General features: G+C 45.5%; 2 protein-coding genes and 1 long non-coding RNA gene across 4 annotated transcripts; 1 reads left to right on the top strand and 2 right to left on the bottom strand.

Moving 5' to 3' along the window:
* Nucleotides 1-11,351: 11,351 nt before the first annotated feature.
* On the bottom strand, nt 11,352-14,449 carry LOC125513421 (ribosome biogenesis protein BRX1 homolog 2). The gene is made up of 8 exons (XM_048678542.2): nt 14,106-14,449; nt 13,856-13,997; nt 13,426-13,504; nt 13,213-13,337; nt 12,559-12,660; nt 12,385-12,453; nt 12,202-12,300; nt 11,352-11,643 (listed from the first exon to the last, which is right to left on the bottom strand). Exons 1-8 carry the CDS (start codon nt 14,315-14,317, stop codon nt 11,506-11,508), a joined length of 966 nt encoding a protein of 321 aa, XP_048534499.2. The 5' UTR covers nt 14,318-14,449; the 3' UTR covers nt 11,352-11,505.
* A 45-nt stretch (nt 14,450-14,494) lies between these two features.
* LOC147965239 (uncharacterized) lies at nt 14,495-17,042 on the top strand. Of its 2 annotated transcripts, XR_015608219.1 has the most exons (6): nt 14,495-14,717; nt 14,975-15,045; nt 15,773-15,828; nt 15,898-16,031; nt 16,179-16,452; nt 16,555-17,042. It is a non-coding gene; the product is annotated as an uncharacterized LOC147965239 (long non-coding RNA). The 2 variants fall into 2 exon arrangements; XR_015608218.1 differs by having other exon boundaries at nt 14,503-14,717; nt 16,179-17,042.
* A 7-nt stretch (nt 17,043-17,049) lies between these two features.
* Nucleotides 17,050-21,049, bottom strand: LOC125513420 (G-type lectin S-receptor-like serine/threonine-protein kinase LECRK2). Its single transcript, XM_087527987.1, has one exon. It carries the CDS (start codon nt 20,312-20,314, stop codon nt 17,840-17,842), a length of 2,475 nt encoding a protein of 824 aa, XP_087384113.1. The 5' UTR covers nt 20,315-21,049; the 3' UTR covers nt 17,050-17,839.
* Between the last annotated feature and the right edge of the window lie 1,888 nt (nt 21,050-22,937).

Here is a 22,937-nt window from a genome sequence, read left to right as displayed (position 1 = left end):
TCTTGGTCATTTTACCCATGAGGCATGGTTCGCACGTGTCAAATGATTCATAATCAAGAGACTCTAAAAGTCCATCTGCATGGAGCTTCTTCATGCGTTTGACACCTATGTGACCAAGGCGGCAGTGCCACAAGTATGTGGGACTATCATTATCAACCTTACATCTTTTGGTTTTCACACTATGAACATGTGTAGCATTACGTTCGAGGAAGAATAAACCATTCACCATCGGAGCATGACCATAAAACATATCTCTCATATAAATAGAACAACCATTATTCTCGGATTTAAATGAGTAGCCATCTCGAATTAAACGAGATCCCGATACAATGTTCATGCTCAAAGCTGGCAGTAAATAACAATTATTGAGGTTTAAAACTAATCCCGTAGGTAAATATAGAGGTAGCGTGCCGACGGCGATCACATTAACCTTGGAACCATTCCCGACGTGCATCGTCACCTCGTCCTTTGCCAGTCTCCGCTTATTCCGCAGCTCCTGCTTTGAGTTACAAATGTGAGCAACTGCACCGGTATCAAATACCCAGGAGCTACTACGAGTACTGGTAAGGTACACATCAATTACATGTATATCACATATACCTTTTGTTTTGCCGGCCTTCTTGTCCGCTAAGTATTTGGGGCAGTTCCGCTTCCAGTGACCACTTTCCTTGCAATAAAAGCACTCAGTCTCGGGCTTGGGTCCATTCTTTGGCTTCTTCCCGGCAGCTTGCTTGCCGGGCGCGGCAACTCCCTTGCCGTCCTTCTTGAAGTTCTTTTTACCCTTGCCCTTCTTGAACTTAGTGGTTTTATTCACCATCAACACTTGATGTTCCTTCTTGACTTCTACCTCTGCTGATTTCAGCATAGCAAATACTTCAGGAATGGTCTTTTCCATCCCCTGCATATTGAAGTTCATCACAAAGCTCTTGTAGCTTGGTGGAAGCGACTGGAGGATTCTGTCAATGACCGCGTCATCCGGGAGATTAACTCCCAGCTGAGTCAAGTGGTTATGTAACCCAGACATAGTGAGTATGTGCTCACTAACAGAACTATTTTCCTCCATCTTACAGCTGAAGAATTTGTCGGAGACTTCATATCTCTCGACCCGGGCATGAGCTTGAAAAACCATTTTCAGCTCTTCGAACATCTCATATGCTCCATGTCTCTCAAAACGCTTTTGGAGCCCCAGCTCTAAGCTGTAAAGCCTGCCGCACTGAACGAGGGAGTAGTCATCGGTACGTGCCTGCCAAGCGTTCATAACGTCTTGTTCTGCAGGGAGAACAGGTGCGTCACCCAGCGGTGCTTGTAGGACATAATATTTCTTGGCAGCTATGAGGATGATCCTCAGGTTCCGGACCCAGTCCGTGTAGTTGCTGCCATCGTCTTTCAGCTTGGTTTTCTCTAGGAACGCGTTGAAGTTGAGGACTACGTTGGCCATTTGATCTACAAGACATATTGTAAAATATTTAGACTAAGTTCATGATAATTAAGTTAATCTAATCAAATTATTCAATGAACTCCCACTTAGATAGACATCCCTCCTGTAATCTAAGTATAACATGATCCGAGTCAACTAGGCCGTGTCCGATCATCACATGAGACGGACTAGTCAACATCGGTGAACATCTTCATGTTGATCGTATCTTCTATACGACTCATGCTCGACCTTTCAGTCTTCCGTGTTCCGAGGCCATGTCTGTACATGCTAGGCTCGTCAAGTCAACCTAAGTGTTTGCATGTGTAAATCTGTCTTACACCCATTGTATGTGAACGTTGGAATCTATCACACCCGATCATCACGTGATGCTTAGAAACGAATGAACTGTCGCAACGGTGCACAGTTAGGGGAACACTTCTTGAAATTATTATGAGGGATCATCTTATTTACTACCGTCGTTCTAAGTAAACAAGATGCAAAAACATGATAAACATCACATGCAATCAAATAATAATAGTGACATGATATGGCCAATATCACATAGCTCCTTTGATCTCCATCTTGGGGCTCCATGATCATCTTGTCACCAGCTTGACACCATGATCTCCATCATCATGATCTCCATCATTGTGTCTCCATGAAGTTGCTTGCCAACTATTACTTCTACTACTATGGCTAACGCGTTTAGCAATAAAGTAAAGTAATTTACATGGCGTTTCTCAATGACACGCGGGTCATACAAAAATAAAGACAACTCCTATGGCTCCTGCCGGTTGTCATACTCATCGACATGCAAGTCGTGATTCCTATTACAATAGCATGAACATCTCATACACCACATATATATCATTCATCATTCATCACAACTTTGGCCATATCATATCACAAAGCACTTGCTGCAAAAACAAGTTAGACGTCCTCTAATTGTTGTTGCAAGTTTTACGTGGCTGAATTAGGGTTCTAGCAAGAACGTTTTCTTACCTACGTGAAAGCCACAACGTGATTTGTCAATTTCTATTTACCCTTCATAAGGACCCTTTTCATCGAATCCGCTCCAACTAAAGTGGGAGAGACAGACACCCGCCAGCCACCTTATGCAACTAGTGCATGTTAGTCGATGGAACCGGTCTCACGTAAGCGTACGTGTAAGGTTGGTCCGGGCCGCTTCATCCCACAATACCGTTGAAGCAAGATAAGACTAGTAGCGGCAAGAAAGTTGACAACATCTACGCCCACAACAAATTGTGTTCTACTCGCGCAAGAAGAACTACGCATAGACCTAGCTCATGATGCCACTGTTGGGGAACGTTGCAGAAAACAAAAAATTTCCTACGGTTTCACCAAGATCCATCTAGGAGTTCATCTAGCAACGAGTGATTGGATTGCATCTACATACCTTTGTAGATCATGAGCGGAAGCGTTCAAAGAACGGGGATGAGGAAGTCGTACACGACGTGATCCAAATCACCGGAGACCTAGCGCCGAACGGACGGCACCTCCGCGTTCAACACACGTACGGTCAGCGTAACGTCTCCTTCTTCTTGATCCAGCAAGGGGAAAGGAGAGGTTGAGGAAGATGGCTCCAGCAGCAGCACGACGGCGTGGTGGTGATGGAGCTGCAGTACTCCGTCAGGGCTTCGCCAAGCGCTATGGAGGAGGAGGAGGTGTTGGAGAGGGAGAAGGAGGCAACCAAAGGCATCGATGAAAAAGCCCTCCTTCCCCCACTATATATAGGAGGGCCTAGGGGGGGGCGCCGGCCCTAGGAGATCCAATCTCCTAGGGGGGCGGCGGCCAAGGGAGGTTTCCCTCCCCCCCAAGGCACCTAGGGGTGCCTTCCACTTGTGGGACTCTTCCCCTTTGGAAACCCTAGGCGCATGGGCCCCTTGGGGCTGGTGCCCTTGGCCCATGAAGGCCAAGGCGCACCCCCTTACAGCCCATGTGGCCCCCGGGGCAGGTGGACCCACCCGGTGGACCCCCGGGACCCTTCCGGTGGTCCCGGTACAATACCAGTAACCCCGAAACTTGTCCCGATGGCCGAAATAGCACTTCCTATATATAATTCTTTACCTCCGGACCATTCCGGGACTCCTCGTGACGTCCGGTATCTCATCCGGGACTTCGAACAACATTCGGGTTACTGCATATACATATCCCTACAACCCTAGCGTCACCGAACCTTAAGTGTGTAGACCCTACGGGTTCGGGAGATATGTAGACATGACCGAGACGACTCTCCGGTCAATAACCAATAGCGGGATCTGGATACCCATGTTGGCTCCCACATACTCCACGATGATCTCATCGGATGAACCACGATGTCGAGGATTCAAGCAACCCCGTATTCAATTCCCTTTGTCAATCGGTATGTTACTTGCCCGAGATTCAATCGTCGGTATCCCAATACCTCGTTCAATCTCGTTACCGGCAAGTCACTTTACTCGTACCGTAATGCATGATCCCGTGACTAGACACTTGGTCACTTTGAGCTCATAATGATGATGCATTACCGAGTGGGCCCAGTGATACCTCTCCGTCATACGGAGTGACAAATCCCAGTCTTGATCCGTGTCAACCCAACAGACACTTTCGGAGATACCCGTAGCATACCTTTATAGTCACCCAGTTACGTTGTGACGTTTGATACACCCAAAGCACTCCTACGGTATCCGGGAGTTACACGATCTCATGGTCTAAGGAAAGGATACTTGACATTGGAAAACTCTAGCAAACGAACTATACGATCTTATGCTATGTTTAGGATTGGGTCTTGTCCATCACATCATTCTCCTATGTGATCTCGTAATCAATGACATCCAATGTCCATAGTCAGGAAACCATGACTATCTTTGATCAACGAGCTAGTCAACTAGAGGCTTACCAGGGACATGTTGGTGTCTATTATTCACACATGTATTACGATTTTCGGATAATACAATTATAGCATGAATAAAGACAATTATCATGAACAAGGAAATATAATAATAATGCTTTTATTATTGCCTCTAGGGCATATTTCCAACAAAGAGGACGAGGATGGATTGGTGGAGGAACTGGATTCTAAAAATTCTGAGGATGAAGTGGAGGTACCGATTCCTTCTGCATGGGAGCAGGACATATCCATCGGCCTTACGGTCAACGATGGCCATGAGACTCCATGGCAGTATAATCTGAACCAAGTACAGATAGGGGCTATGCTTGATACAAAGCAAAAATTAAAGTATGCGGTGATAAAGTGGGCTATGTCTACGCAGAGGGTTTTCCGGACACACATATCAAGTCCAACAAACTATACCGTGAAATGTGTTGAAACAAGTTGTCCTGGGAAGGTGCACGGGCACATGCCGAAGTATGACATCCACTGGGTTGTCACCATTGTCGTCCCACATAATTGTGTGAGGAAGAACCTGCTGGTGAAGCATCCGAACCTGACTTCAAGTCTCATTGCGCAACTCATGTATACTGAGATAGTAGAGAAGAAAGATATGGAAGCAAAACACATCCAGACAGCAGTGAAGGTCAGATGGAATTATGTCATTCCTTATGGGAAGGCTTGGAGGGCTAAGCAGAAGGCTATGGAGGAAAGGTTTGGGACGTTCTTCGACTCATATGATAATGTTGTCCGTCTCCTGGGCATACTGAAGGAGAGGAATCCCGGCACTTATGTGAACGTACAACACATGAGGCTGCTGAGTATACCAGATTTCAAGGTGTTGAAACGAGTATTCTTCTCTTTTGGTATGTGCATCGAAGCTTTCTGGCATTGTCCTCCTGTTATGTTTGTGGATGGTACATTCCTGACCGGTCAGTATAGAGGGCAAATCCTGACTGCTATTGGTGTGGACGGGAACAATCAAATCATCCCACTTGCCATGGCATTTGTGGAGGGTGAGAACTTTCTCAACTGGGTATGGTTCTTCCGCCAAGTGAAAATTGCCATCGTGAAGGACCGACCAAACGTGTGTGTCATTCATGACAGACATGCTGGTATATTGAAGGCCATGAAGACACTTCGTAATCCAACAGATGACGAACCAAGACCTTGGAGGGACTTGCAGAGCCGGTGGTGCATGCGCCATCTTGGGGCTAATTTTTTCTCACAGTTCAAGAACAAGCGGTTGATGAACTTGTTCAAAAAATTATGCAAGCAGAGCCAGCAGCGCAAATACGAATTTATTTGGTCAAAACTAGATGAGTTTACTAAGAAGAAGGTCCGCGCGAGGAAGAAAATGAAAGAAGATCAGGTTAAATTAGCAGCACTCATCGCGGAGCTAGAGGAGCCAGTAGGTCTTTGTGACTTGCCAGCAATTGACCCTCCTAATACTAAGAGAAAGAAGGGAAGGGCAATAAAGAATTTTTCTGAGTGGATAGAGAAAGAGCCTCCAGTGAATTGGTCTTTGCTGCATGACACACATGGAGCTAGGTATGGCCACATGACAACCAATCTTGCAGAGGTGTATAACTTTGTGCTGAGAGGGAATAGAGCATTGCCACTCACAGCTATTATGGAGGCTGTATTCCATGGCACTTTGAGATATTTCAGAGAAAGGCACGAGTTAGCAAAGAAGCTTAAAGATAATCAGAACACACCTTATTGTAGCCGTGTCATGGAATACATGGCAAAGAAGATAGAGAAAGCAAAGAAGCACACTGTCAGACTCATAGGGAATCAAGAAAGGAGGTATGAGGTTCAACTTCCTACCGATGGTTTTGGTTCTGGAAATGAGGTGAAGACACACGAGGTAAAAATTGGAACGGAATTTTATCCAACGTGTGAGTGTAAATGCAACAAACCAAAGTTGTTGCACCTACCTTGCTCTCATGTGTTGGCTGCCTGTGGCCAGATTGAGTTGGATGCTATCTCCTTCGTGTCCCCATAGTATTTAAAAGAGGCAGTGCTCAACACCTGGACAGGCGAGATGACAGGGTTTTGAGTCGTCGGCAATTTCAACAAGGTAAACGACGGTGAGAGAGTATACATCCCGCATCCAGACCTTCGGTGAACAAGTAGGGGCAGACGAAAGGCCTGTCGCATCCGGAACGATATGGACCAGTCTGAAGCTGGTGGAGCAACCAGACAATGTTTGTTATGCGCGGCTTATGGGCATAGGATGAAATATTGTCCCGACCTGAACAAAGATGGTGCTTCCGCATCGACGAGTGCTTCCACATCGACGGCTGCGACAACAAGAGTAAGAGGCGGACGTGGTCGTGGTAGTCGAGGCCGAAGGGGCGGACGAGGAAGAAATGACTCACAAGCTATATAATGTGTCGCAGTGGGTTTTAATATGTAATATGTCAGAACTATGTTTTAATATGTAATATGTCAGGACTATGTTTTAATATGTAAGATGTCAGGACTATGTTTTAATTTGTAATATGTCAGGATGTTTTAATTTGTAATATGTCAGGACTATGTTTTAATATGTAATATGTCAGGACTATATTTTAATTCGTAATATGTCAGGACTATGTTATAATTTGTAATATGTCGTACTATGTTTTTATTTGCACCTGAGATTTGTTGTTTGAATTGCAGATATGTCTTCATATCCGTTGCTTAATGGTAACATCGATAGAAAGCACCGGGGCGCCCTTACGGAAGCGGGCAACAACTTAGACGTGTTGGTCACTCGTACCCCAAAGACTAACTGGCTGATACACGATTCATGGGTTGACAGGTATGTGTGCATATAATGGAGTCCATATAATGACTTACTATGTTTGACATACTTCTCATAGCCGCTAACAATCTCTTTATTTTGTAGGTTAAGTTGGGCTGGACTTCTACCCTTGGCACGGCTGGTTGAGGGTACATTGGATGAGTGGATTGATGATCCGGACTTAGATGAGGCAGGTGAACCATTGCAGTTACACAAGAGGCAAGCGAGACGTTTCTCTTACGACAAGTCACTCCTTACCTGCTTAGTAGATAGATGGAGACCAGAGACACATACGTTTCACTTTCCCTGGGGAGAGATGGCGCCTACTTTACAGGATGTGTCTTACTTGTTGGGATTACCTCTGGCCGATGCTGCCATAGGTCCCTTAGAGGTAGAATCTGGGTGGCAAGCAGCGATGCAGACCCGTTTTTTGGCTGCGGTCCCGACTGCTAGGGCCATAGACAACGATCCTCATGGACCTCTTTTTAGATGGTTGAGCCAGTTTCAGGTAACCATCACGGCCACTTAAACAAATGTTGTTTTTTAGTTGTCCGATGTTCATACAATTATTACGTTTCTATGTAGATTGTCTCGTTAGGATATCCCGACGTTCAGTTGTCGGAGGCACAGATTGACCAGTCCCTAGAGGCATATATTCTTGGCTGTTCGGCAAAACTATGTTTACGGAGAACCACATGACCACTGTCGATGCACGACTCATCGGTATTGCACGAGAGATAGCTGACACACGTTGCCCTGCGGATATTCTACAGAGGAGTTTTGGTTCTGCTGTGTTAGCGGCTACGTACAGAGGCCTGTGCAAAGCTTGCTTGTTGAAGTCTAGAAAATCTAGTCTTGTTGGATGTCCATTATTGTTGCAGCTCTGGTCATATGAGAGATTCCCTATTGGACGACCCTATGTCTACGTTGATAAACCTTTTGGTTTGGAGGACTTAGCTGGGACTTATGTGCCTGCTATCGGCGACTTGCCTACCATGGGATCTGTTTGGGCACGGCGAGAGGTACTTTTATATTAAGTAACAATTAATTCAATTATTTCTTGCCATTCAATAGTATTACTAATGCTTATTTGTTGTCATGCACAGAGACAGTTTGCGCATACTCAGGTTAGGGGATGCTACCCGTCCTTCATGGCGCAGTTTGATAGTTTGCATGAGGATCAAGTTATTTGGGAGCCATACTCGCCTCAGGCTATATCATCGAGGTACCCAGTTGGGATTTCTGGATTGTGCACTAGAGATCGGCACTTTTGGATGACCAAGACCAAGTTGGTGTTCGACGTGATGGTTGAGGAGATGTCTCTTCATAGGGTGATGAGACAGTTCGGTCTATATCAAGAGCCTGAGATTCCAGATATTCCACACTTGCCAGAACACGTGCACAAGTAAGTACTAATACTATTTTAGTTGTCAGCTCTGCATTCATAATATACCTAATCATGTATCGCGCATGTCAATCTCAGGGACAGTCGCCTAGGAGGAAACAAGTCCATGGCTTATTGGCTTAAGAGCATTACCCCTTACGTTGACGAATGGACTACCGCTGCGACAAATATCTGGGGTGATATTTGGCCCTTTAACTGGGAAATGTTTGGGTTGTATCTGCAGCGTTACCGGCATACAATGATGATCTACTTGGTTCCATCAGCTGCTCCTGATCAGATCGAAGCCCCTCTCACCAGCGATATGTACCCAACTGCCTCTGCTGTGGGAACCAGACACCACGCGGTAAATGCCTTGGTTCTCATATGTTAAGTCTTTTGTTAATCTGGACATATTCGCTTGGTTGTCTATTCGTGGTGTCTATCATACAACGAGGATATAATTGGTTAACTCTTTGTGTACAGGGTGACTTGATAGTACAGGCGCGAGAGGAGGTTTCCGCTTTAATACGGCGCTTTCAGAGGGGAGAAACTATCCCACCGCGAGAGGGCGTCTCATGGTTGAGGCGTCTTGATGACAAGCTACGCGGGATTTACGCAGCTGTTACGTGTAGACGGACTTCGGATGTTGCACTTCCTCCTCCAGCACATCGTCCGCCACGTCCCTCTGTACAGCATTCAGAACCACGACCCTCTGTGCACCGTTCAGAACCACGACCCTCTGTGCATCGTGCAGAACCTCATCCTTCACAGACAGGGAGCTCTTCCTGGCATGAGCCACCTCCTTCATAGCCAGGGAGCTCTTCCTGGCATGAGCCACCTCCTTCACAGCCAGGGAGCTCTTCCTGGCATGAGCCACCTCCTTCACAGCTAGGGAGCGCTTACTGGCATCAACAGATGGAACTAGGTAACACTACTCACTACATTCTTTTGAACAGTGTAGTAATCGTTCTTGCATTCTCAGCAGTCACTGATGCTTACTGGTAGTGCTTCGTTCATGCATTTGTATCAATTTTACATGTTTTACTTTACCGCAGGCCGCAACCAGTCGCAACCGTTCATGCATTCAGAGCAGTCACCGATCCTTAGTGGTGGTGCTTCGTACTTTGAGGGCGACCGCGAGGATGATGACCAAGCTACAAACATTTATGGCTTCTCGCAGACAGTGTTTCACACTCCACCACCACCACCGACACAGGAGACACAGACCGTGACAGACGAGGTTAACTATGGTCGTGGTTATCGCGAGCCTCGTCCACCGCCTCAGCGCTTATCGCCTTCCGGTCTTCGCCCGAGGAAGATCCAGACTCGTCATCGTCCCCCGCAGTGATATGCTTATCTATCTATGTATGACTCATTATCTATGTTAGTTTCAGACTATTCGCAGCTGTGTGTCAGTATTTATGTATGAGACATGCTTCATGTATGTGTTAGTATCGCACTTGCTTCTATCTGATCAGGAGACATATATTGTTTTATGTATGCGAGAGACATATTACTATTAATTCACATTCTTATTCCAGTTACATTTCCAAATAGACTACAACCGATAATTAAGATACAAGTACATCTGAATTAAACGGTGCGACTGAACTTGTGCAATACATATTACATACTACAAAATGAAATTCAGATAGAACATAATGCCCTACAATAATACAATACAAACTAATAATGCAAATACATATGAATGAAACGGTACAACGGGAATACATCTTACATACTACATGAAGTCATCATCGTCATCCTCCGTTGATGCAGCCCTCTTGCCCTTCGACGATGCGGTCCTCTTGCCCTCCGTCGATGCAGAACTCTTGCCCTTGGTCGATGCAGAACTCTTGCCCTTCGAAGATGCAGAACTCTTGCCTTTGGACGATGCAGAACTCTTGCCCTTCGAAGATGTAGAACCCGGAAGCGGCGGCATGAAGATATCATCGTCGTCCTCGCTCTCCCCAGTCCATAAAAATGGATGCTTTTCTGCAGTCCTTCTGAAAGTTTCACTCTTCGGCTCCACCACCTTCTTCCACCTTTCATGCAACCTAACAAGTTCTTTACGTACCTCCTCATAGGTCCTTTCAGGCCACCCAGACCTACGTAATTCGTGAGCCAACTCATTCATTATGGTGTCACTACCGGTGAGTTCGTCCCATGGAACTATCCTATTGTCCATCCTGAAATCGGTAGTTAGACTCAGCAGAGTGCTGCTCATCTCAGGGTGAAAACTACGATCGAATGGATAATGGGACATCTCGACTACACTACACTGGAATGCTTATCCACCTCCACCGGAAGGGGTTTTTATAGATACAGAGGAGAAAATGGCGGGAAAGAATAACTGCGGTATGGCGGGAAAATAAGGCGGGAAGGGGTTGGCGGGAAACGGATGGCGGGAAGGGGTTGGCGGGAAAATACATTTCAGCCTAATGTATGAGCCATGCAACTTCGGCCTACACGAGACCAAAAAGTACTTTTCGGCCTAGGCTTGACAAAAAGTCTATTTCGGTCTAGACTTGACCGAAAAGTGCCTTTTCGGCCAGAACCCCACCACTTCGGCCAAGAGATGGCCGAAAAGTCCACTTCGGCCTAACTGTGGCCAAAAAGTCCTATTTCAGCCAAGAGATGGCCGACAGGCTACTACTTTTGATTTTTATGAAAATCATGTTATAGTTTCCGAAAATGCTATAAAATATATCATAGTTTTGAAAAAAAATCAACTGTTTTTACCGAGGCCAGCATAAAAACTGAGTTGCTTGCAATTATATCAGGCACAAGGCAAGGTGAAACACACAGCTGGTAGCAAGATACTGAGGTAGCATACACTGGCAAGCACACGGCAATATGGATACAGGCATGACCGAAATCCAGTTGTTCATTATAGTAATAAAACACATGCTTTGTCATACAAGAACCACCACATAATATCAAGCAAAATTCACTGCTTGGTCATTGCCAGCATGAGTAGTTTCAAGACAACCTCATTGGTACAGTCTGCTGCTGCGTCCGCTCTAGTCTTCCCCTTTCCAAAGATCAGCAAATTCATCGGGCTCCAGGGTGTTCTCCATCTCATGCATCTTCCTCCTCACCTTGGCCTTCACTTTCTTGGCGTACTTGCCTGCCTTCTTCCGCTTCTCTAGAGCGCGGATCTGCTCCAAATAAACAGATCCACGGGTTTAGATGGGAAGGCATACACGAACACAGCGGGAAATGCTTTGTTGCAACTGAATTAAATACATAAATCCTGGTGAACAGAGCCATATGAGCAGTAAATCCTTTTCTCCCAGAACCACAGCAAGATACCAGACTATGTCACCATTCTAAGTTTGATCGATAAAAATGACAGGTAGTTAGGTCCAACACAACAAGAACAGAATGAAGCAGCAATGTACAAGGAGTATATGTCAAAGAAATATAATAGACACAACGGATTGAGTCAAATGGACAGCACTGATGCATAAAGTGTACCTTGGTTGTACCATAACTGATATCGAATGTCATTCTAGAATATTATAAAACTAACTGTGCACCCACCATTCCATCACTCGTCGGTTTTCTCAGAGTCAAATTTGTTTCAACCAAAGAAACACAAGAAAAAACATAATATAACCATTCCTTGATGATGGAAGAGGTAACCCCTTGATTTCCTTTACAAATATATTAGGAACATATGTACCATAGTCTAGAGCAACCGGTGAAAGCATTACCTGATTGGGAGACACATAGAATGGGTTCTCATACAATGTGGGGCCACCAAAACTACCACCAAATATTTTGATTGGATTCAAACAGTATCTGGGGCCAACCTACACACGGTAATTTAATTAAAATGTTGATTAGCAACCACATGCCATATAAATTATGCAGATATAAGCTCACTCTACTTTTACCTCAACAAGTGTCATTTTATCTAGGCCTCCTTTATCAACTTTATCAATCTCATTGTGGGGTACAGAAATCTGCCAAGTATATCATTTGCTAAAATTCAGATGGTGATAATAACTCAATGGTTTTAAGTACTGAAAGTTCATCGCAATACAAATGCAAAGAGACCAATACACCACCTGGTAATTTCTGAACCAAATGTGGTCATCCACAATGGAGAAGACAAACACATGATCATGAAAAGGTTTTGCCTTCCGATGATCTTTTGGAGTAGCAAAAATCTGCAAGCACGGCAATGGACAATGAGTTAGCTCTAAACTTCTTTGATTAAAAGAAGAACACGTCTCCATAGAATTAATTTGACCCTATCGAATGTATTATCGCATCACTAATACTGGTCTGATGACCTCATAAAACAACTCTACTCCTTCACAATAAGCAATGGAAACACAAATACACGTTTTTTTAACATCCAGAAGGTTTCCATTAACTTGGATCTCTTGGAATATAACTACAGTTATCAAAGGTGAATCCTTCCTTCAAAGGTTCATATTATATTATAAACATAAAAACCAATAGTGGATGCATCACATCCACATGCTAATATATAACAACAGGGCATACACATACGACTATCGTAAACATGTGTGAAGAAACCAAGTTTAACATCTTTTTACACCAATTAAACGCACATGGTAAATGCGAATAAATTGATCTCACAAAAACAGATAAAAAATAGACAACATTAATACAGATCAATATCATCTTCGTTCAAAAATGCTTGCTGATAACACGTGCACAACATAATGTAACATGCGAGACCATCAACATACTTGAGTTATCATTTCCTTCAAGAGTTTCCAGTGAGGTTGCTGGTCAAAATTTGAAGAAAATGTTAGCAGAGGACGTGACCCTTTCAGATGGTTACCCGTGAGCTTGAGTTCCTCCATAGTGTGAACTGCACATAAATGTTACAGGATGTTGGGCATTAGTAGATGAATTGTCAGTAAAACAACTGGATAACTACTATAGGTGTGAAATCATACCAGCATTGACTAGAAATTTCACTGATGGCCCTGCGGGAGACTTGACCATCCAAAGGTAAAGATCCTTCTGTTTTCTGCACTGGAATATACACGCAGAAGATGCTTCAATATAAGAATTGGCAACTATAGTGCATATTCAGATTTCCTAATTTTGGAGCGATGTCACACTGACAAGAAAACAACAACGTGGAGCTAACACCTTTTAAACATTCATGGTTCACGCTAGAACAATGATATTTATCAGAGCTAAATTCGAAGTTGATTTAGCACCAGAAACAAATTACTTGCTCCATCCATGTTAAACGTGGTATGATTTAGCAACCTTTAATGTTGCCATCATGCAGTTCTCCTATCAAAGTAGGCAACCTTCATCCCATGGAAGGCAAGCCATTTCCATCAAGAAAGCAGGCAAGCAGCGAATGTGCCATACCTCGAAAAAGAGGCAGCTGGAGCAGCTCCTGAGCTCGACCAGCTCGTTGAGCGCGCTGCCCTTGCTCTGCTTGGACTCAACCTTGCTGTCCTTCTTGGCGTGCGGCAGCAGCGACACCACGTTCTGCATCAGGTGCCGGTACCTGCGCGCACACACGCATCATCAACCCAACCCGCCGAAACACTTGTTACATCCGCCACAAAAACATCTGTCCGGCGACCGCCGCAGAGCTCGGAGGAGAGAGGCTCACCTGTAGATGATGCGGCGGGAGCACGTAATGAGCACCTTCTCCTTGTTCCGGAAGAAGGGGCCCGCGTCCTTGGAAGCAGGCTCGGCGGGGGAGTCCGGCTGGTCCTTGAAGCCGAAGAGGGTGCGCTCCGGCCGCTCCGGCGCAGAGTCGTCGGGCTTCTCTACGGCGGCGGACGCGGGAGCATCGGAGCTGCGCTTCCTCTTCTTCGCCATGGGGGGTGGGGCGCTGGGGCTTCTGCCGAGGAAGGCGCTGCGGAGGCGGCGGCGGCGGCGGCGACGCGGGAGCGGGTTGCTTGTGGGGGTCTCGGGGCGAGAGGGCTTAACCGTTAGGGTCTTTTCTGTCCGGTCCACCCCTATTTAGGGCTAGGTTTTTCCTTTTCTTTTTTGAGGGGCATGGCGATGTGGGCCGGCCCATGAGCTAAACACAAACAAACGGGGAAAAGATAGCACTCGGGGATCGACAGGGCGGAGAGCGTGGGTGGAGAGGAGGGCAGATCGACGCAGACCGGGTGGCGCGGCTGCGGCTCGATCTGAGGAGCATGAGAAACAACAGAGAAGAGAACAGAGGCAAGGCAAGCGCTCAGATGGACTGGCGGCTCTTCTGAAATTTGTGGTATTTGCTAGTAGTAGTTTTCGTTCTTGCTGTGTGCTTGCTTAGGTAGACAGATGAAATGAACTGGGTTGAAGTGCCCATCTTAATATTATATTTTTATTTTTACCGTTCGGTTTTGGATAATGCACTTCCTCCATAGTTCCATATGAACCAGTTTATGTTTGTGCACTCCTAAAGCTAAGATATTTTGCAAATCTTCTTTTCTCTTTCGTTGGAAGTTTAGGATTTTAAACCAGCATATTGTGTTTACATTTCAGAGAGTGGCGGACGATATCTCATTGGAAGCTACAACTTTCTGGTTTGGACACCAAAATAATTAACGAAACAGGTAACCAGTGAGCTACTTCTACTCTCTAAGCTATCCATTACAGTGCTATGTAAATAATGAGTTTTAAAATCCTGTGATGTATTTTGCAAACTGAATTAGCAACATGATTACTGGGGTACAAATATAAACTTCAAGCGGGTGATTAGAAGCACTGGAATCTGCCTCTGCAGTAACGTTAAAAAGTTGATCTGCAATCTATATGTCACGAGTTACTTTATCACCCTCTGTTTTCAGATGTATTCTTTCGCCAGATATACTAATCTCAAAATTGTCGGTCAATTGCTAAGCGCATGTGTTCTTACATGGAGCTTTGCGTATTTGAGTTTAAATGCCATGTAACCATATCCTAATCTGGAATATGGAGCCAGCAGTTTTATTATTAATTGTATACCCCATTTTGACCCTATGAGATCCTAATAGCAATTGCCATTTTTTGGGTCAATTGCTAAGGGTATGAGTTCTCTGTGGAACCTTGCATATTTGTGTTTAAATGACACGTACCTGAGGGTCTGAGGGACAACAATGCATGTGTTTGAAGAATGGCTTATTTTGAAACAAACTGTCGCTGATGATTCAGTGTACTCATCAGAACACCACCTATGTCTTCTCATTTTCAACTGTGCATGTTTGATTTCACCTTAGCATTTCCCTTGAACACTAGGACATAATTAAGGTTTGGGAAAATTGCTTATTAAGACCAAACTATAATTGATAATTCAATGTGCAGGGCTACAGCGTTGCTCTTCCTGAAAAGTTGCAAACTGGAAAGTAGAACATGTACCGGTAGGTTATCTATATGTTAAGCAGTATTTTTCTTATACTGTTGTCTATTGCTCACAATCGCTGTTACAGTATTCGCAGATCTGCAGAGTCACCTCTGTGCTTTGTTAACAGATTTCCTGGCACCTTAGACATTGGAGCGCTGCATGATAATTTTGAGTTTGTATATTCACAATCACTTGAACATGTGAACTTCCATTTCTTTGGTATTCATCTCAACTTAGTCATATACATGTACTAACTATGTTAGCACACTCTCATTTTGAATGATTATGCTGTAATAGCTTTTCAGATTATGTCCTGTTTAGAAGATCTGCTGATTATGTCCTTCTTATTTGCTGAATATATGCTAGAAAGATGGAATTTTCTGGACAATAATTGAAAGGCAGAGTTTAGCAGAGCAATTGTCAGTTCTTTGTATGCTGAGAAAGCTCTCACACAGTCGAGCAATTTGATCTTTATGATGCCAAGAGAACCTACAGATCAGTAGATCATTCTCACAGAGGATCTGCTTCAGAGTACATCGATAGAGGTAACACCCCGGCCAGAAAACCTTTTCATGTTTGCTACAGTGCATTCTACTCCTCACTGCTGGCAGTGGAATGGAGCAAAACACTATGTTGTGAGGTGAGCAAAACACAGAGTGCTGTGCATATTCATGAATAATAAGAACACTATAGCAACGTGTAGAAACATGAACTGAATTAGTATTTTTATGTGAATTTATAGATGTTGTTGGCCTAATTACTGCAGTTGCTGAGATCGCACCACCATAATATAAACTAACAACAGAGACAGCAAATTTACATCACCGCCCGTCGAAAAGAATATTACGTCACTGGTGGAAGGTAAAATTCCATGGAAGCATCATTCGAGCCACCTTTCAGAAAACACAAGAAGATGCATTGTCTCACACCTAACAAACGGACTACTTACTGCATTTATTCTCATTAGCATCTGCAAATGTATGTGGTTTACGATGTCTCATTTCAATTGGGATGTTAATATTTGGTATACACCAGGAGGTGTATTATTACGCTAAGATAAACAACGGCCTACTAATTCTAAATATGGTATATTTTTAATTAAAAAATGGATTTGATGTGTAATCTACTATTTAATTGTTTTAGCTAGAATCCGTTCTAATGCAGGGTCTTTGATTTGTTTTTATTCCTTATTCAGGATATATTTGTAAGCATGTTGCTCCTGACTTTGATTTTGCAGTTCAAGAGGGAAAGTGTAGTATTGAATAAGGAATATCACATAAAGCTCCAGACTCTCCATACTAGATCTCATGATCAACAAAGATCAAGAACGTCTTGTGTTCTTTCCGTTGTAATGCTTGCATTCAATATCTAGAGTCCAATTCTCGTTGTTAATACCCACTGTTACACTAAAAAGCATAGATGCAGTGTCTAATTTCCAGTGACATAAAACACTGGATAATGCTAATGCGAAAATCTAAATGGGATATATGCTAGGGTTACTCCCGGGTGCTCGCTCGTAAAGCAACATGGGAGTCCCGCTGCTAGTTGTAACAAATGGGATAGAAGTATTTCTTAAATATTTTGACATCTCTAGCATTTCAGTCGTGAACGCTTAAATCATTGTTCTCTATATGGTTCCAATTTTAGTGGATGTCCCCGAAGGGACCTTAAATCATTGTTCTTACCCGATGGTTCCTAACTAGCCTGCACTGCACCTCACTGGTTCCTTGCATCTTCCAGTTTGATGATTTAATGCTAAGCAATATACCAAAATATGCACACTGATTCACAAAGCAGTACATTCATGGCTTCACTGTGGTACTGCACATAAAAAGTACATGAACATTACAGAAATTTACATTTATTTTGGAACCTAGTAACATATGCATACATTTTTTCTTATCAAGTACTTACATTCCTGCTTCCATTTACATACATTTAAAGGAATCATCACTCATATTTATCGTTTGCGGTAGTCCAATATACTCTTATTTCACACTGCAACTTATACATTTAAAAACACACTACTATTGGAGTGAACTGATGAAGGAAGATGGATCAGGAGGTGTGGGGATTGTGACGGATCCATCAAGCATCTGTGTCACTTTCAGCATGGTTGGCCGCATTGTTGGCTCCTCCTGGAGACACCACAATGCCACGGCCACGAAGCGTTCCACCTTCTTTATATTGAAGATTGCCTCCTCATCACCCTTGATTAACAAGTCAAGCCTCCCACTTCTATAGCAGTCATTTGCCCAATATGTCAGTATTGCTTGCTCCTCATCAGCTGTCTCTAGCTCCACATTCCGTCTGCAACACACAATCTCCAGCAAGATCACCCCAAAACTATAAATGTCGACCTTGGATGTGATCCCTATGTTTTTGAACCACTCGGGCGCGACGTACCCTCGAGTTCCCCTGATGCCAGTGTTCGTCTGTGTCTGATTTGTCCTGAGCATCTTTGCTAGGCCAAAGTCTGAGATCTTTGCCACGAGATTCTCATCAAGAAGGATGTTTTGGGGCTTTATGTCACAATGGATAATTTGAGTGTTGCATTCCTCATGTAAGTAGAGCAGGCCTCTTGCCACCCCAAGTGCGACTTGAACGCGAAGGTTCCAGGTTGGGCTTGTACCACAAAAAAGGAATCCATTAAGTGAGCCATTGGTCATCAACTCGTACACCAGAAGCCTCTCTTTTCCTTCTGCGCAGAAACCGAGCAACCGTACCAAGTTTCTGTGGAAGGTCCTTCCGATGGTTTGAACCTCAATGGCGAACTCCTTTTCACTCTCTTGGAGCATGCAGTCAATCTTCTTGACTGCAATGCCAGTCCCAAACTCATCTTCCAACTGGCCCTTGTATACGATACCAGATGCACCGCTACCCAGCTCTTCACGAAATCCATCTGTCGCCTTCTCAATCTCCTTGTACGTGAATGCTCTAAGAGGCAATGCCTCGGGACTCATTGATTGTATCTGGGCTGGCTTCTTTCGCCTAATGACACGGTAAGATCCAAAATACAGAATGGAGATGAGGAAAACAATAACAAGGGCAGATCCTCCAAGGAGCAGTGAACTTCCTATTATCCAATACCTCTTCTCTTTTCTCCATGTATTGGAGTTACTGCCCAACTGGGACCCAGGAACATTAGTCCTGGGAACCTTGATAAAAACTGATCCCACTATGTTACCTTCCATTCCGTTGGACAAGGGGCTCCTCTTTTTCCAGCAAGAACCGCCATAGTACACCGCAGCAACACAAAAGCAATCAGTTAAGCAAAGTCTTTGGCAAGAATCCTCACCAATGGGGCTGTGACGCTCATAGTCTCCAAAAGGCCAATTGATATTGTTCATTGGAAGTAGCTTGAATTGCTGAGTAGATTCAGTATCATCCAAGTCACAGCTATGTGGAGCAAAGTCTTGCTTGCAACCTTTGTACGTTCTCTCGTTGTCGATGAATGAGTAGTTTATTGGGCACTTACATTCCACACTCCTGTTTGTGTTGGAGCGGCAATAGCTGTTGAACCCACAGGCACCACTTCCAGTCTCTACCCTGACAGCCTCACAGAAGTTCCGTGGGAGGTAGTCCATAACTTTCCACTCAGCGTTCCATCCACTGGTCTGAGCTGCCTTCTTGGGGTACACGTATTGCCTGAACACCCCATCTGCGTCAAGTGTGGCGCGCCGGTAAAAGTCTGCCGGTGAGTCCAGTGTTTCTGATGTAATATTGAATTGTCCGCCAGAACTTGTAGTGTAGTAGATGCTGCCGGTTGTGTTGAACACGAGGCTTGAACCATTTCCACCAGTCTTAGAATCCCAATATGGGGGATCATAGCGGAAAAGGGATGGAACAGCCATGGTGTAAAACCTTAGGTTGCCATCATCCTGTACGCTGATTTGGAATCTTCCAGCTGAGTAGTCGTTGTCCATGAGCCGGCTTTGCAGGACGGACCCTTTAGGCAGCTCCTGGGAGGGCAGGATGGTGTCAGTTGGGTGTTCAAAGCTCTGCCATTTGATGGATCCATCTTTGGCATAGAGCACGAAATTGCCTGTGTCGAGCATGGCAGCATGGTCGACGTTGGTCACCCGGGGGTTCCATATCTCTGTGCCAGCAGGGTCCTGGAGCGAAAGCACGCCACCAGGCGTGAGCTGCAGTTGGGAGCCAGCTGGCAGTGTGGTGTTGGTGTTGGTGTTGGCGTACCAGACAGCGGTTTTGGAGGTGATCTTGTCGAACCAAACGGCGAGGAGGTAGACAGAGGCGTCCGCGTCGCTGGGGCGGAAGCCGAACGCGAATTCACCGGAGGGCGAAATCCGTGAGGCGTTTGGACCTTGAGTGGTCAGGGTGGATCCTAGTGTGATGTTTTGGAGTGCCTGTGCGTGCGAGGGAGCTTGAAGCAAGAGGGAGAAGAGGAAGAGCAGTGGCAGCGCCATTGTTGTTGGCCAAGCTGTTGCTTCTGGTAATGGTTTTATTATGTGCTTATCACGTCCTTTTGACGATTCTCGCATGCATCCATTTGTCAGGGCCCTGTGTCACGGGAGAAAAAAACTGGTGTTGAACCGTTCAGGCCGGCAGTTTTATCTATGTTGAGCAGTTAGACGTCGCTCCCACATCACATCGGAGAGTTGACGAGCAAGTTTTTTCTGCTCGTAAGGATGCCTGCCGTGTCAGGTTTTGATTGGCACCCGGTGGAGACCAAGGTTATTTTCTTGTGCGATGTGAATGCATGGCCTTGACCAGTATGATGGGCAGGTGAGTCCACTTGCCTGGCACCAAGACTCGGTCACTATAGGTAATTTACAAGTGCTTGGTCTTTTCTGCGCCGTGCTTGCCGGTGTTTCTAGTTCAGCCTACCTGCGGGGCGGGCGTGTTGTTTCCTCGTACATGTTGTCTCTATCTGAGCTATGTTTTTCAGATTATGAATTGGTGGACTCTACGCTTGCATGGCACCAAGACTCGGTCAAGTAATTTCTGAGTTCTGCGCCGTGCTTAGACTAGTCACAATGGAAGTAACTTAACTAGTAACATCACACATTTCAATACAAAATTACTTATGTGGCAGCTAATTAATAAGGAGAGAGGGGTTTGTGGTAACTTAGGTAGTTACTGTAACATCACACATTTCAATGCATAATAAGTCTATAGCCTAATAAATAAACTCTTTCATGATAACACTCATATGTTACTATCCACTGTGGAGGTAGTAATATAGACTAGTAACATTGGCAAGTTACTGCTTTATGTTACTCCTCACTGTGAGCAGTCTTAGCCGATGTTTCTAGCTCAGTCTGTCTGCGGGGTGGGCGTGCTGTTTCCTTGTGGTACATGATGTCTCTGGTACTCTGTTTGTGCTATGTTTTCAGGTTATGAATTGGTGGAAGATGAAAGCGGAAAAAACTCCCCCGTGCCGCGCCCCAGGCGGCACTAGGGGCGACACTCCTCCGCCGCCAGCGACCCCCGCAGCGGGATCCATCTCCGCCGTTGCCGCCGGCCGTTGCCGCGATGGCGGCGGGCCCTTCTACCAAAGGCGGCAGGGGGCTTTGTTTTTGCGTCTGGAGGTGCCGGGGGAGGGGCGGAGCGGCTGGGGCGTCGTCCGGCCATCTCGTCGGCGCACGGAAGCAGGGGCGGCGGACCCGGGAGACAGTGGTGCTGTTGGTGTCAAAACCGGCGGATTTCGGGTAGGGGTCCCGAATTGTGCGTCTAGGCGGATGGTAACAGGAGGCGGGGGACACGATGTTTACCCAGATTCGGGCCCTTTTGATGGAGGTAATACCCTACGTCCTGCTTGATTGTTCTTGATAATATGAGTAGTACAAGAGTTGATCTACCACGAAATCGAAGAGGCTAAACCCTAGAAGCTAGCCTATGGTATGATTGTTGTTGTTCCTACGGACTAAACCCTCCGGTTTATATAGACACCGGAGGGGGCTAGGGTTACACAGAGTCGGTTACAAGGAAGGAGATCTACATATCCGTATTGCCAAGTTTGCGTTCCACGCCAAGGAGAGTCCCATCCGGACACGGGACAAAGTCTTCAATCTTGTATCTTCATAGTCCAACAGTCCGGCCAAAGGATATAGTCCGGCAGTTCGGATACCCCCTAATCCAGGACTCCCTCAGTAGCCCCTGAACCAGGTTTCAATGACGATGAGTCCGGCGCGCAGATTGTCTTCCGCATTGCAAGGCGGGTTCCTCCTCCGAATACTTCATAGAAAATTTTAAACACGAGGATCGTGTCCGGCTCTGCAAAACAAGTTCCACATACCACCGTAGAGAGAATAATATTTCCATAAATCTAATCTGTTGACGTACTCCGTAGTGTAACATCACACCACAGCCAGGTATTTATTCGAATCGTTTTTCATAACCAATCTCAGCGTGTTTTGCGAGGCGGTTTCCTTGGCACGTCTTGTCGAAGCAGAGATCGTGTCCCCTTTATTACGGGATTTTCATCAATATGGACGTGGGTAACCCAACCGTGCCTATGGGTAGGACTCCTAGATCTTAGGCAAGTACCAAACGGCCACGAGGAGGACGCTTGATTCACCCTCTTTATAAAGGGGACAAGGCTTTTTCCTCTCGATCTTAATCGAATCCGCCTCCCGCCTCGAGTTCCAACACCCAAAGCTCAGGTTTAGGCACTTCGGACCTTCAATTATGTCCGGATCAACCTTCAAGGTCGGTGGATGCCTTCCTCCATCACGGAGGAGGACAAGAAGTTGAGAGAGGCCAGATATCTGACCGCCGAAATTTCGCATCGGCTGCCTGCCCGAGGGCAAGTCGTCCCTACTCCCGAACCCAACGAGAGCGTCGTGTTCGTCTCCCACTTCCTCCGAGGACTGGGCCTCGCTCTGGATCCCTTTGTTAGGGGTCTTATGTTCTATTATGGGCTAGATCTTCACGATCTGGCCCCGGATTCCCTTCTTCACATCTTGACTTTTATTGTCGTATGTGAGGCCTTCCTCCGCATTACCCCTCACTTCGGTCTGTGGCTCAAGACCTTCGATGTGAAGCCGAAGATGATCGAGGGGCAGCACGCAGCGTGCGGAGGCGCTTTAATAAGAAAAATCGCTGACACTCCATGGCCTGAGGGTTGCTTCCCAGAGGTGTCCGGATTGTGGCAGCGGGAGT

Source organism: Triticum urartu, chromosome 6A (genome assembly GCF_056163025.1).
Source record: "Triticum urartu cultivar PI428250 chromosome 6A, HENAU_Tu73, whole genome shotgun sequence".
In the NCBI taxonomy this organism is placed as follows: Eukaryota; Viridiplantae; Streptophyta; class Magnoliopsida; order Poales; family Poaceae; genus Triticum; species Triticum urartu.
Note: the sequence above shows the minus strand (reverse complement) of the source record. Positions and strands in the feature narration are given on the sequence as shown.

Excerpts from the sequence above, each read along its gene's own strand:
- LOC125513421 (XM_048678542.2), bottom strand. The coding sequence starts at position 14,317 with ATGGCGAAGAAGAGGAAGCGCAGCTCCGATGCTCCCGCGTCCGCCGCC. Across the intron at positions 12,661-13,212 it reads TGAAGGAAATGATAACTCAA|ATTTTTGCTACTCCAAAAGA; the intron begins GTATGTTGATGG and ends CCGTGCTTGCAG. Across the intron at positions 12,301-12,384 it reads ATAAAATGACACTTGTTGAG|GTTGGCCCCAGATACTGTTT; the intron begins GTAAAAGTAGAG and ends TACCGTGTGTAG.
- LOC125513420 (XM_087527987.1), bottom strand. The coding sequence starts at position 20,314 with ATGCGAGAATCGTCAAAAGGACGTGATAAGCACATAATAAAACCATTA.